This window comes from Rhipicephalus sanguineus, chromosome 1, assembly GCF_013339695.2.
Source record: "Rhipicephalus sanguineus isolate Rsan-2018 chromosome 1, BIME_Rsan_1.4, whole genome shotgun sequence".
Taxonomy (NCBI): domain Eukaryota; kingdom Metazoa; phylum Arthropoda; class Arachnida; order Ixodida; family Ixodidae; genus Rhipicephalus; species Rhipicephalus sanguineus.
This window is the reverse complement of record NC_051176.1, coordinates 311,299,446-311,314,253: the sequence shown is the minus strand read 5'-3', so window position 1 is coordinate 311,314,253 and position 14,808 is coordinate 311,299,446. Positions and strand designations below refer to the sequence as shown.

Genomic DNA, 14,808 nt, shown 5'->3' with positions numbered 1-14,808 from the left:
AGAAAAAAATGCCGCCGGCGCTGACGTTGCCTCCTCGCACCTCTGCCCTCCCTCCCTCCCTTCCTCCCTTCACGCCGCGCGCAGCTTTCCGCGAGCTCGCTACGTTGAGTTGAGGGAGAAAGCTGCGGAACGTGATCTCTATAATTTGGTAACACCACTTAGACTTGACGGATTCGAAAAATTTTTGCGGCATATGACTCGTGAAGAGTCATACGTCAATAATGAGACTATTCCGATATAACTAAGAAAGGTGTTGCAGGGCCCCTTTAATTCATCTCTCGCTTCCTGTGCATTGGAGTGTTTTATTACGCATCCTCAAATGGTCTCTTGATGGTCATCTTCTGTTTGTATGTACTGCAAATGGGGATAAGTGCGTGTCCACTTTCGCGGGGTACAACCAAAGGCAAAACCGTGGCCTCCGAGATAGCTACGGCAACCGCGGAGGACACGGGCGAAACAAACCTGAAGGGGGTCACGACCAACATTCTGCGATTTACTTGTATGACGCACGTGGTGTTAGCTAGTTAGAACCAGAACTCTGAGCCTTCAAAACGTACATACGTCCGCGATGCTGTGTTGTGACGACCAACTTGTCGCGGTGTGCGTATCACGCGTCTCCAGTCTGCCTCTAGCTGCTCACTTCGTGTTACACGACAAGCACCGCGGTGAGAGCCTCTGCTGAGCTTCATAGTCAAGGTTACCACGGATTTGCATCAGGGCTACGCAAAACAACAGCAGAGCCACACATTCACGCCACCGGCTGTGGAGAACGCGGGTACTTCGCTTACCCAACACGCTCGCAACGGCCCGTATCCAGCGCTCTCGCCTTTCTTCTTCGTACGACAACTATGGAAATCGGTAAAACTGAACGTTGTTATTCAGTCTTTTACGTCCGTGGCAATTCACAACGCAACAGTGCGTCTTTTGCGGAGTTTCTTCGTAGCGTGCGGAGGGCTCTCGTCTGCTGCTGTTTTCGCCGTCGTCCAGGCGAGTGATCCAGCAAGCACTTCACGACGGCTCGGTCGCGCGTCGAACTAGCGGAGAACAATTCACAGCTCTCGTTCTGAGTGCTAAATGCGCAAACACACGCGATATTAAGCTCAATCATTGTTTCGCACTCGCTAGTTGCACCTGGTCCCATAGCAAACTGTGCGAGAGAGTCGGTCTATGCACTACTCAATACTTCTCCGACAGGTGGCGCCACACTGGAAACTCCAGAGTCTGACCTCTATATCCAGAGGAGAGCCGGTCAAACGTTTGATAAGGCACTGGTTACTTGGATATTCTACACAATCGCCGGCAACGGGGAAGGGGGAGGGGGCTCAACCCCCCTTCCGGAATTTTCAATTTTGCATGCGTATATATAATCGCACAAATACAAGCGCATACACGAACATACATCAAGTATAATTGAACCCCTCCGAAAAAATGTCTCTCTACGCTGCTGATTCCACATGTCTTTATCTCTCTCTGGATGTACGTACATGAAGAATGTTTGTTTCCTAGAAGATTATCTGTAGTGAACTGAATGAAAACAAAAATAGAGACGTCATTACCTAAATGGTCATGCTGTAACAATTTATCAATTTATTAAGCTATTACACCGTGTTTATGCGTTTGCCTTAATGAATTTTCTTAATTTTGTGCATAAAGTTCCAACGAAAGCAGTTTGCTTTCAGCCATTTTATTTACTTTCGTTCTGGCTTCTTCTACCTCTTCCTCTAGCCTCTTCTTTTCCGTCTTCTGCAACCAGTTCTTTTGGATCACTACATACTCCCAGGCTCCTGTTTCCATCTCTCCGGAGATGGTATGGAAGTATATTTGAGAGAGACGCCTCTTCAATCTTGCCGCGAGGTCCCTTGTAATATACTGTCTTCAGTATGCCTTGTTGTTTCGCGATCTTCGTGACGAAGTATGGACCCATAAACAGAGACTTCGAGTCGAGACCTTTGCGCACAAGAATCATGCTTCCAGGCTGCACATCGGGTATCTCTGATCGATGACGCTTATCGAAGTTCCTTTTCACCGTCTGACGATATCGTTGTTTCTTTTCCTCCGCCATGGGTTTTTCCTTGAGAACGATCTTGTCAACCAACCCAAGCTCTTGATCAGCAGGCAACCAGCTTGATTTTCCGAAAGCCGCAAAGTTGGGGCTGCATCCAAGTCCTGCTGTATAGGAGCGATTGTGATGGGATACAGCCGCCTCCAGAGCACACTTCCACCCGCCTTTGAAGTCTTGGTATAAGGACATAAACATCTTCAAGTCCCTAATCATCCTCTCTGCAAGAGAATTAGCTTCAGGGTGGTATGGTGCTGGGAAACGTAATTTAATACCTCTTTCTTCTGCCCATCGTCGAAGCCTAAGACTTCGAAAGGCTGGTCCATTGTCGGCAACTATAACTTTGACATCTTTGAACACATTCCGCTCCAGGAGTGACATCACTGCATTCGCATCTTCACGGCCGGCCTTAGCAGCAACATAGCGTGTACACTCGTCAACGGCAACCAAGAATGCTTGAGTTTTTCGCACGCCCTTGCCTTTCTTCTTGACTTCCGTAAAGTCGAGGTGAAGTACTTCAAAAGGTACCTTCGAGTACACCGGCATTGCCATTTTATTCCCTCGTGGCCTAAACTTCGCTTTGAAGAGCTAGCATTCGTGGCATGTCCTAATGTAGTTAGCGACATCCGCTTTCATGTTCTTCCACGTGAATCTTGCAGTGCGCTTTCTGTACGTCCTCCAAAATCCATCATGTCCTCCAGATTCTGGGCTATTATGGTACAGTCTCAGAATAGCTTGCACTTCTGTCGCCGGCACGTGTACCTTTCCGTTCTTAAATGTCAACCTTCCGGTACCTTCCCACAGCCTTACAAAGTTCACGTGTTCAGCTTCTGTTTCCTGTGATATATGTAGTCTGGACAAGGCATCGGCATCCTGGTGATTTTGTCCAGGGCGATGAGCTACCTCGAAGGTGTACTGTTGGATCTCGCTTGTCCATCGTGCAATTCTCCCCTTTGGCTGTACGAGATGAAGTAGATAAGTCAAGGCCTGGTTGTCGGTGAAGAATTTAAAACATCTGCCTTCCAAGTATGTCCTGAAATATCTCAAGGCCATGACAACTGCCAGAGCTTCTTTCTCTGTGGTGCAGTAATTTACTTGGGCTTTCGTAAACGTGTACGAAAAATAACCGATTACTTGTAGTTGTCGGGACGCGGGCTCCTTGTCATCTCTTTGGTAAAGAACAGCTCCAGTTCCGTAGTGTGAAGCATCGGTGTAGAGCTCGAAGGGTAACGTGAAATCCGGCAGCGTTAGCACAGGGTCAGAAGAAATGATTGTAATCAGTTCCAAATAGGCTCGTTCACATTCGTCAGTCCACATGAACGGGACGCCTTTCTGGGTCAAGGTGGTGAGACACTTCGTCTTTTTAGCGTAGTCTTTTATAAATGCTCTGAAGTGTCCTGCAAGACCTAAAAACACACGAAGGGAATGAACGTCATGGGGCTTTGCAAGAGACCTGATCCGCTGCACACTTTCTTCCTTGGTACTCTTTGTCTTGCCGTCAAAGCGCCTGCCGAGAAATACTACGGTCCGGCAAAAGAACTCACTCTTCTTTGCATTAATCTTTAGTTGTGCATCACTGAGCGCTTGCAGCACTGCCGACAGGTGGATCGCATGATCGTCTCTGGTCCTTGAATAAACTATGATGTCGTCGACGTACACATTACAAAACTTCCCAATAAAATCTTTCAGTACAGAGTTCATCATTTTCTGGAAAAAGGCACCTGAATTCTTCCACCCAAACGGGAGCCGGTTGTATTCGTACACATCAAATGGTGTAACGAACGCCGTAAACTTCTTCGTGTCTTCCCTCAGAGGTACCTGCCAATATCCTTTACACAAGTCTATTCTGGAGAACCATTCACACCCGCCGGTCTCGTCAATTATCTCATCGATTCTTGGCATTGGGAAAGGAAACAGATCTGTCTGCTGGTTGATGAGTCTGTAATCTGTGCATAACCGGAAAGATCCATCCTCTTTAGGCACGATCGTAACTGGTGACGCAAACGAAGACGTGGATGGTCGAATGATGCCCGCGTCTAGCATGCCTTGAAGCTCCTGTCTTAACCAAGTCTTCTTCTCGTGACTCAAGGCATATGGCTTCTTTCTTACGACGTTTTTGTCGCGTAGTTCGAAGGGAACTTCGATTGCTGTGGTAGCTGTGGGATAAGTGGCAACAGAAATGAGCTCCGCGTACTTCGACGTGACTTCGTCGGCACACTTTACAATTTTAGGATGCGTTCCTCTAATATGGGAGCAACTTTTGACATTGTCAGTTGTTATGACATCTTTCCACAGTATATTTATCTCCAGAAGTTTCATGTCGGGTCGGGACAGAAGAAAATCAAAATTAACACCCGACATTACGAGGCTTTTCACCCGTACTGACCGGCCTCTGAAGTGAACTTCTACCTCGGTCCATTTCGTGAACTCCCTGCAGGTTCCGTCAAAGCTACACACCCTGTTTGGTTTTCCTGGACAGATGTCATCGTTAGGTACCATCTCCTCGTTAATCAGGCTCACTGAAGCACCCGTGTCGATCAGCGCTGAAATGTTGGAGCCATTGACAACCATCTCAGCGAAGACAATGTTTGGGCTTACAATAAAAACGGTCTCTCGCTCCACTAAATGCCCCTGCAAACAATAATGCGATGATTCTCCGAGTGATGTGTCAGTCTCATAGAATTTAAGTGACGGCTGATCTGTCACGCAATTCGCGTGCGGGAAGACACCTTTTCTAAAGGATCCTGCTTCATTTGGTTGCGGTGGTGGATCTTTCAACCCGATTGCATCTGTAGAGTCAGAACTAATGTACTTCAAACCATGAAGCAGCTCCTCAGACGTTATAGGTGCCTTGAGTTCCATTTGCCTCCGACTTCCTTTCTTCATTCCCTGTATTATGAGTGGTACGATGCATGATTCTGGAAGGCTCGGATCGGCGTTATACAGCAACTGTTGTTTTACGAAGAAATAGTAGACTACGTTCTCACTGTTTTGTTCATGCTTGAGGGCTTTATCCCATAATTCTACTGCGTTCTTTCTGAAGGCATTGACACAGCTGTCCTTCCATGACTGCCATGAATCTTCTTTGTGTTGGGCAAAACGCAAGTCAAACCATTGTTTGGCATTTCCAGAAAGGCATGCTCGCATATTTCGTATTTTGTCGCAGTCCGTGTGCCAAGGATTCTGCTCACATGCACATTCGAATGCGTTTAACCAATAATCTACACCGGAACTGCCGTCAAAGATCTCCGGGTTTACTTTCATGTGACGAGTCCTGTCTGATGCCAGAACCGCCAAGAGTGCTTGCTGGTGCTGTAGTTGCTGCTTTTGCAACCAAGTGAACTGAGAAAGAACGTTCGACCAGCTTGACGTATCTGTAATTGCATCAGAATGGCTCGCCAGTTGCTCCTTAATGGTGTTTTGCTTTTTCCAGGCTTTGAACTCCGAAAAAGGTATATTTACCTTCACAGTACCTCTGGCGATGACGTCGCTGATTGGCTCTTTGGCAATGGTGGCGATGGACTCGATTCGGCCAGGTGTTGTCATCTCTTCTGGCGCCGCAACGAAGTTCTCGCCGTCTAGCTTGTAGCCTGCGATCAGTGGCTCGCCGTCCCGCTGTGTGAGGTAGAAGGTCGCCCACATCTTCCGGATCCTGTCAAAGGCTGCGCAAAATATAAAGTTCCAACGAAAGCAGTTTGCTTTCAGCCATTTTATTTGTTTGTTTGTTTGTTTGTTTTGCCTTCTTTTCTATGGCACGTACCCACTCTGGGGGATGGGCCAAGAATATGTAGTTGAAGCTTAAAATCTTATTCGAAGAATGTAAAATGGTTTATTTACTTTCGTTCTGGCTTCTCCTACCTCTTCCTCTAGCCTCTTCTTTTCCGTCTTCTCCAACCAGTTCTTTTGGATCACTACATACTACAGTGTGTGGTAAACGATAAGTGACGTCGTAGACACACATACAGAAGAACGCCAAACATACTTATTTAAAAAAAAATGTCACATAACAACAAATTTCATTTGTTTGTACGACTTCAAACACTTATTTACACTTAAATACATATATTTTGCAGCTTCGACGAAATCGGTCGCTACGATATTGCAGCCGTCATCGACCTTGTACTGAATGTCACCGGGGCCAGCAAAGTGAGCCTCCTCGTATATTCTCAAGGCACCACTGGGAGCGTGATTCTACTGTCTACGAGGCCGGAGTACAACGACAAGGTGAGCGTTGCTGTAAACAACGTCTTGTTATTGTAGTGCTTGTCCAAGCGTATTTTAGGAAGTTTTGCGAATAGGGGCCCCAAATGCTTGGTGTCCCAAAGTGCTTGGCGTGTGCTGGGTTTGGGTCAAGCAGCAGGTAAGAGCTTTCAGTAGGGTTTCCCGCTCAGCGTTTGCGTCTTGAGCTTGCAGCGCCACGACGGCGAGAAAGGCAGACTGCTATGAGTAAATATTAAACGCTTTCACAGCTTTGGTACACGTATTCTTTAAAGTTTAATTCGCAAAATGTAGAGGTAATGAATTCGCTGGTAATATCCATTGATTCTGTCAGCCCACATCCTTGCCGTCATCAGCCAAGAAATCCAACTTCTAGCCACCCTAGCTTCGTTAAGCCTACGAAACTGTCAAATCGACAACTGCCGTTAAAAACACGGATTATTTTTCGGCCAGTCTTTGTTGCATGCATGAGATATGAGAAAGCGATAGCCTATGACAATGACAATATGTTATTCATAAAGACATCTGTTGCTCAGAAATCAAGTAAGTTTGGCATTGGACGAGAGCCGCCGCTGCAGTGGGTACCGCCATGTTTTCTTGGGGGGGGGGGGGGGCAGGCTTTGGGGCTCCGCTTAATTTGAGAAACGTGTTGAAAACCCAAATGGTGTCTGGGTCTCGCGCATGTGCAGTGGCCTCGACGCCGTTTCATTGAGACCCCGAAACATTTGGCGCCCCTGTTAGAAAACTCCATATTGTCGTAAGCTACAGCTCATTAATTTTTTAGCAGTTCACAAAGGATAGCATTGCTTGAGTCGCGAGACAGCCAGCTAGTAATGAAAACGGCAACGATACGTGTGTATATCCAACATCAAAATACGATAAATCGCGGCATTGAAGCTTTAACATGAAATTGGCGTCTTTATCTTGACGTATCATGCCTAAAAACGCGAACTACATGGTTGACTTTACTTTAGCATGCTTGGGTTTAGTTCACTACAAGCAAATTATGAAGAAACTAATCAATCAGCGAAATAGCTCCTGCCCTCAGCAACCGTTACAGTGTGAAAAGAACTGAAAATTGAATGTGTATGTATGCTCATACTATGATATTGAAGCGCACAGAAAACTGAGGCAGACAGGTCGAGCACTACCTTTACAACAAAGTTTAAAGCAATGAAGAGTCAGTGAAAAACCACATTTGCAACCATTTCAATGTCCATCACACGCACTTCTACACAGTGGCTGTATGGAAGCAAATATTGCCAAAATAAAAGTTAATAATAATAATAATAATATCTGGGGTTTAACGTCCCAAAACCACGCTATGATTAAAAATAAAAGTTATGCAAGCTCATCTTGCCAGATAGCTCCGTACATTTTGTGAAGGTAATTTCAACGCACCTGCATGTTCAATATCTACGCTCTTTGTGATTAGTAGAAATAAAATGGTGGCAAACATGACACAGCTAAATCATTTATTGACACTGCGATGAGTGCAAACCAATTTTCGCACTAAAAGACGCTTCAAATAATTGAAATGATTCAAAAGTGTTGGTACGTCGTTAATTATAGCATGTATCATTTGATTTGTAGGATTTTTAAAAAAACGTTATCTTGCGCTGTTTCTTGAAGGTTGACCTACTAGTAGCCTACGGCCCCGTGGCTAATATAACGAACATTGGATTTCCTCTCCGTGAACTGATCGCAGTCTCTGACCCGCTGTTTGTAAGTACCACAGCTGTATAGTGCATTCAATTTCTGCGGTCTCAATCTATATGGATCCTCAGGAATTACAAAAAAGGGTGAAGTTGATTTAGCTGAAGTACTGTACACTGCGATAATATAAATATGGCTCCTATATGCGAACCATATTTTCGTCACAGCAGACTAGTGAAATAAGTGAAATTCTTGTTGCTCAAAACTAAACAACCCACATCGGTCTTGCGCTGCACTCCTGACAGAACCACTGCAATGCGTACGCACTCTTGTTTCCTTACGCAAGGAGAGGCTGAATTTGCAGACATGGTTAACATTTTACCTCTTTGACGACAAGACTAAGGGAGGCGTTCCTAGTTACTTGATACGATACTTACGATAATATTAATAATTCTCGGCGTCTTACGTCCCGAAACCACGATATGATTATGAGAGACGCCGTTGTGAGGGCTACGGAAATTTCAATCACCTGGGGTTCCTTAACGTGCATCTCAGCCTAAGTACACGGGCCTCCAGCATTTTCGCCTCCATCGAAAATGCGGCGGCCGCCGACGGAATTCGATTCCGCGACCACCTTCGGGTCTACAGTCAATCGTAATAACCGCTAGACCACCGCGGCGGGTAAAACTTGCGATAAGCAGCTGGATAACGCTTGAATGCTTAGACCACACGCTTAGGAAATACGTATGTTTTAAGACTAACGATACAATTGCTACTGAAAAATAGGGAGATGAACGTCTTCGTTTCGTTACCACAATTTCATTCAGTATTTATATCTTTAATATTTTGTTCGCGTAAAGATTAGGTGAAACGCGGGATTTTACGCTAGTGAAAAGTGTGGGAAGACCTCTAATGACACTAAAAAGGGATACATTTGGTGGTGTAATAAGCGCTTCGCACTTGAGACGAGCATCAATACAAGTTCGAGATATATTTTAGGCCATGATATCATTATTGCGCCATTTCGCCTAAAAACTGGAAAAAAGAGCAGGGGCGTGTGAATATCAACATGCACCGACAAAATTCTTCCGTCCTTCAGAAACAACTGCAACTACAATTTTGTTACTGATTTTGCTAAAAATGGCGAAGGGCAAAAATGACGCGAAAGAAAAAAAAAAGAACAGTAACGCGCACAATATTTATGCGGCTGTGTGAATAATTTATCGTTAGCTTCGTGACAATGAGTTGTAGATATGCACTAAAAACGAAAAAAAGAAAAAAAAACAGCGGGCCGACAGATAGCTAGATTGCTGTGTTCCTCTCATATCTATAGAATGTCCGTTTTACAGCGACAGCGAAAGCTGTTATGAGATCACAATAACAGCCGATTTTGCTGACGTAGATCTGCGCCACCGCCGCCGTGGGTGTCCGTGACCGCTGTCGCGTAGAATGAGAAAAAAAATCAGGACGGAGCGGGATTCAAGCCCAGGCATAGCAGTCGAGTATTCTACCGCAGAGCCATGCCATTTTTTTTTACTGTCTACTGCAAAGTAGTAGAGAAAGATGAAGATACGTGCACATACCTCAGTAATGCGCTAATGCAACAGCGTCTAGTCCAGAACTTTTTCATATCTTTAAGCACGTCGACGATGTGACCTAGTCTAATGTCTCAGGCTGGCCTCTAATAATCTCCCTGACTTGAACAACAGTGTGAATGAAGCTTTATCTCGAAGATTTTACGCGCACCTCTGAATGGCTTACCTGCATTCGAGCTTTCCACAATCCATGGAGACCCAGAATCATTATTACGTCATATCGGCTTTCTACTGGTAAGAACCTTATGCCATAATGATCCCGAGGCAGTTTTTTTATGTCTGTTGTGGACCGAGGCACACCGGTGCTTGGGGCTCCGTCGTAAAAACACCCAATAAAGCGTCGTGTAGGGCACGGAATCACGTTAACAGATTTAATATAGCCCGGTAGAAGAGTAAAATAACAACCAGGCGTCACACAATTCGAATTGCGTAACGAGCGGGTCGTTGAATGCTTCCCACCCAGAACAAATGCATCAGCCATAATTCATCTTCTTCAGCAAAGTGCACATGATGCATTAAAGATGTTTAGTGGGTACCTCGTTTCTCTGCAAAGTGAAGAATATTGGCGTAGTGGGTATTTTCCTACTTCTCAAAATTATGATGATTTACGACGTAGTGGACACTTTTCAAGTGTACTTCTAGTACCAGGCCAAAGAGAGCTTACAACGGGCGGACGAAAAGCGGCTCCTCCAAATTTGGCTGTGACTGTGCTGCATGTGCCGCGCAGGCCTGTCGTTTTTTTCTTAACACTGAGGTCATACAAGTAGAAAACATGGCCTAATATTATGCAGAGATTCAGCAATATGGCCAATGCACACGAATATTTAAAGGGACGACATATTGTAGTTCTGCAACGTGAAGCCCCAGATATCATTATTGTTACATACATACATCGATACATCCATTCTTGCATAGCGGTGCGAGTTCACATAGCACATAGCGGTGCGAGTTCAGCGGCAGCACCGCGCCTTCCTGCGCTGTTTTCCTTTGTTGCGATGCTGCCTGAGATGCGTTTCAAGGCTGGCGCATTCCATGGCTTTAAAAATTGCCTGCACATACCTCTTTTATCAAGGCATTGCTAACCTGAGTTAACAATGTGACAGCGAAACGCAGAGCGTCACGTACAAACACCTGCAGCAAGACCTCGAGTACGTGTAGGCTTATGCGAGTACACCAAGTGAGAGGTACATGTTGAAGAACAAGTGCGCAGCCTAGGCCGTGATGCAGCCAGCTCTGTTGACCCAATGTCGCATCGAGCAACCTACACCTGCTGCCTCACCATGAAACGAATATATTCAACATGACTTCCTGCGACTTCATCCACGCCACTAATGGTTCAAAGCTGCTGCAAGCCTGCAATCGTCAGTAAATTTTGTCCTTTGAGTTAATACTTGTGCTTAGGATCCTTTGTATTTGGTGTGGTAGTGAGTGTGCTTGACGACATAGGAACACACACACACACACACACACACACACACACACACACACACACACACACACACACACACACACACACACACACACATATATATATATATATATATATATATATATATATATATATATATATATATATATATATATATATATATATATATTATATATGTTAGCGTCATTGAACATATACCGGTCATTACATGATGAGTTGGGTGACTACGACCGTCGTTCATTCATTAATTCATTCATTCAGTTTATTTCGACAAAAGGAAAGTTTGCCTGGGTTGAAGGGACTAAAAATTACATGATGATTACACATGTCTCCGTAGCATACGCTTATCGTGGGTGCTCGAATGCAAAATAAATGCGCGAAGGTTGTCTCATTTCTGGGCCACACATAAAAACGCCTGCTTCTGGATACATCATGCTTGCACATTAGACGCGAACACAGTCGGTATGGTCGTCTGCTTACGCAACACTGACGAAGAAGAAGACACGAAGACAAGCGCTAGACTCTCAATCAATCTTAATTCGCTTCCACACACACTTTTTATACCAGCACGTGGTCATCCACGGCATGAAAAACACGAAGGAATCAAGATATATATAGTATGCCTATTCAAATACAAAATAGATTTTTTCGGCAGGGCGGCAGATGGAACGACGATACATGCAAATGCTGCCTGTTTGATATCTTTTGTTTCCTTCGTTTTCTTTTATGCTGTGTGTGACCACGTACGGGCAAAAAAAAGTGTGTGTTGAAGTGAATAAATATTTGTTGAGAGTCCGGCACTTGTCTTCTTGCCCTCTTCATTGTTATCATAATCATGAACCCGTACCAGCTCGCCCAACTATCAGTGATACTGAACGTCTCCTTATACTTCCTGCGCTGAACGAATGAATTGCCATAAGTTGTTTTAGCTTGTTGCACATTGCGTGCATTGCGGATTGGTGTTCTTAGAGAGTTTATAATAGCGAGGAATAATCGAAAACATGCTGCAGGATCTGGGGGAAGTCGTTGAGTTGGAACCTCCGCAGATAATAGGTTTATAAACGTGCTTGCATAATTTCGCATACTTTCGTTCCAAAACTGTGGTTAATTCGTCTGGTTGGCTCAGGGAAGAGGGGGAAGCGATAACCTACTTGCACAAGAACAACAAAATAAATGCCGGCTTGAACCAATGCGGTACCTCTCCACTAACGTCACTTTGCTTTCAACAATGTCCAGGCATACAGAGCCTTAGGGTGGTCCTTCTACTTTTTGAATGCTTGTCGGTTTTCGCGCTGTTTCTTCCAACATTGTAAATGACAATACTGTACGCCACCTTTTACAGCTCACAGTGTACTGCTTTAAATTAATGCGATAACAAAACTATCACTATTTTTGTAGAATGTTTCCAGAACACTAACGTTTATGCTAAACAATCAGTATTCTCGAATTGGTGCTTCTGCCTCAGCATAGCAGCTCAGCTGCAAATGCTTGCCTGTCTTCTTCGAACCACCATAGCGATGAATTTCTATATCGGAGAATTTGTTAAGGCGAACAAAGCACTTGGTTCTATCGACTATCTACATCACGTCTTAAGAATATATGAAATATATACCCTCTTAGAACAAAGGGAGTGCCCCGACGCCGTTTGTGAGTGTTTTGGCTTGTCCCGCTGGGCACTCCCTTTTCCGGGGTGAAGCAACTCCCTCTAGACAGGGAGTGATTCAACGCCTCCTCATGGAGTACAGTACTCCGTCTGCGATAGAGTGAAAGCACTCCTCCGAGGGAGTAACGCTATCACGTTGAAACAGCTTTGAAATAAAATTAATCGAGCACAGAAAATGGCACATTCATACGCGCACACATTCACGCAACCAAAACACGTAGAGCGCTCGCAACCAAATGCATACATTAGAGGATTTTAGTCTGTCCGGCACACCGCTATACGCAAAATGCTTAGCGTGTACCAGAATACCGGGTGTGAACTGCGCATACGCACGCCCGGTAAACTATGGCCGCGCCGCCGAAAGCGATTGGCGCCCACCTCGAATCTATCAAGTGGCGGTCGCGCGCTCTATCGCTCGTTATCTCCGAACTGATGGTTTTATTTGCTTTAGGTTCACGTCCTTAAGCTTCGACAGCAAGGTATTCGTGTCGATTCGGCGCCGTTTTCGAGAGACATACTCAAATAATCAACGATGTAGGCTTAGCGAGTGACAATCCCGGAATCTCGAAGGTCATACATTATGTGTCAGTTAGTTGTTTTTATCCTCCATAGCTGGCGCCACTAGACGTGGCGGCAGCTACGGCACACAAAGCGGCTGCGAAAAAGAAAAATGTTGGCACTCGAACAGCGTTTCACAGAATAATATCTGTAATACTCATCTCTAGGGGTAATTAGAAAATAGACATTAATGTAAACACGCACATATGACAACACGTACAAATCGCACACGACACAAACTCATGACCACAAGTACCGAAAGCACACACTCTAATCACTACGCCACAGAGCCACCGCATGCTTCATTGACTTTTCGCGGCCTTATATACTTACAAAGTGGTTTGCAACAAGATGACGGTGTTTGCTACTTCTTTTTTTGCATCACCGGCGTGTGTTTGCGCGTGGATTAGGTTAGCAAATAGTTAGCGCGGCGCCATGAACTCACGAAGGCCACCGTTAGCACCTTCAGCTCCGACTTCTGTTCGTCGTTTGTCGTGCCGCAAGAGAAATGGTAAACGTGTGTTTTTTGTGTGTTCACCATACATCGTGGATGTCTCGCTCGCCCCAAAATTTGCTCATACCGGCGTGACAAATACCTTTAGGTAGCGAAATTCACGTATGTGTATTTCTACGAGCGTGTGCTGTTGAAGCAGTTTTGGTTATTTTTGCCGCGAGCTGCAAGTGTCTGCAGTGCGTTCTCAGCTGTTCGAAGACCATCATATGTCGCATATCTTTGTTAAATGCGTCGATGTCAGAGTTCCAGGGGCATTTTAGCGTGCACCTATACAAGTCTGTGCACTTATTGCGCGTGTAGGTGCTGTTGCGAGCTGCACGCAGGGTCAGCGGCACCTCTGAGCAGTTAGACGAATATTTGCATGATGAGCACTTACGCGCGCTGAAGCACGACATACAGTGTTTCTGCATTAGTCATAGTAAGTATTTAATTGCTTTTATACTCGGAGACTAGCTACCCTTTACTAAATAGCCTTTACTCTTCCGTATCACGCCGCCGTCAAAATGTACATATGTCGAAGGCGTCCACCAAGGTTAAGCACGATGTCCAATAATTCGCGAGTGACATGGCTCCCTTAAAATAGAAAAGATAATACTGTTGCGCTTCTGTATTGCGAACGTCCGCGTGTAGTTGGCACTACTCCGTAAGAGATTGTGCAGTACCTATTTAAAAAAATTGTATTATTGTATGCCTCAGTGAAACAGCTTTTCTTCAGAAAATAAGGTTTCATTTTATTTGGTAGGATATTTTTGTCACGGCAGGACACAACTTTACTTTTTCGTGATTCAGGATTACACACAGCACGATTATGAGTGCAGCAGATAAATAAAAACTGAAAAAAGTGGGTGCCATGTGCACTCCTACTACCTCGTGTACCTGTACTTGATGTCGAAATCTACTATGCAAATTTTGCGACCATTGATAAATGATCAACCCATCAATGTTCGATCACAGTTGATCTGTTTCCGTTTACTGCCTGTCGCTTATTTGCACGATGTTTTCCAAGAATCATCGGTTCAACCCATCTGGTAGAACGCAAGCATTATCTGTAGCATACAGTGGTTCTCAAGGAGGGGGGGGGTGTCAGCGAAGCCATTTCTGGGGGTCCCCGAAACG

At 45.0% G+C, this 14,808-nt stretch overlaps 1 protein-coding gene across 1 annotated transcript in view; it reads right to left on the bottom strand.

Annotated features, from left to right (window-relative positions):
* LOC119383519 (N-acetylneuraminate 9-O-acetyltransferase) overlaps positions 1 to 5,701 on the bottom strand; it is an 82,792-nt gene extending 77,091 nt beyond the window's left edge. Inside the window, exon 1 of the mRNA XM_049413119.1 lies at positions 5,533 to 5,701. Within this exon, the coding sequence (XP_049269076.1) occupies positions 5,533 to 5,701 (169 nt within the window). The remainder of the gene's footprint in view (positions 1 to 5,532) is intronic.
* Positions 5,702 to 14,808: the final 9,107 nt, after the last annotated feature.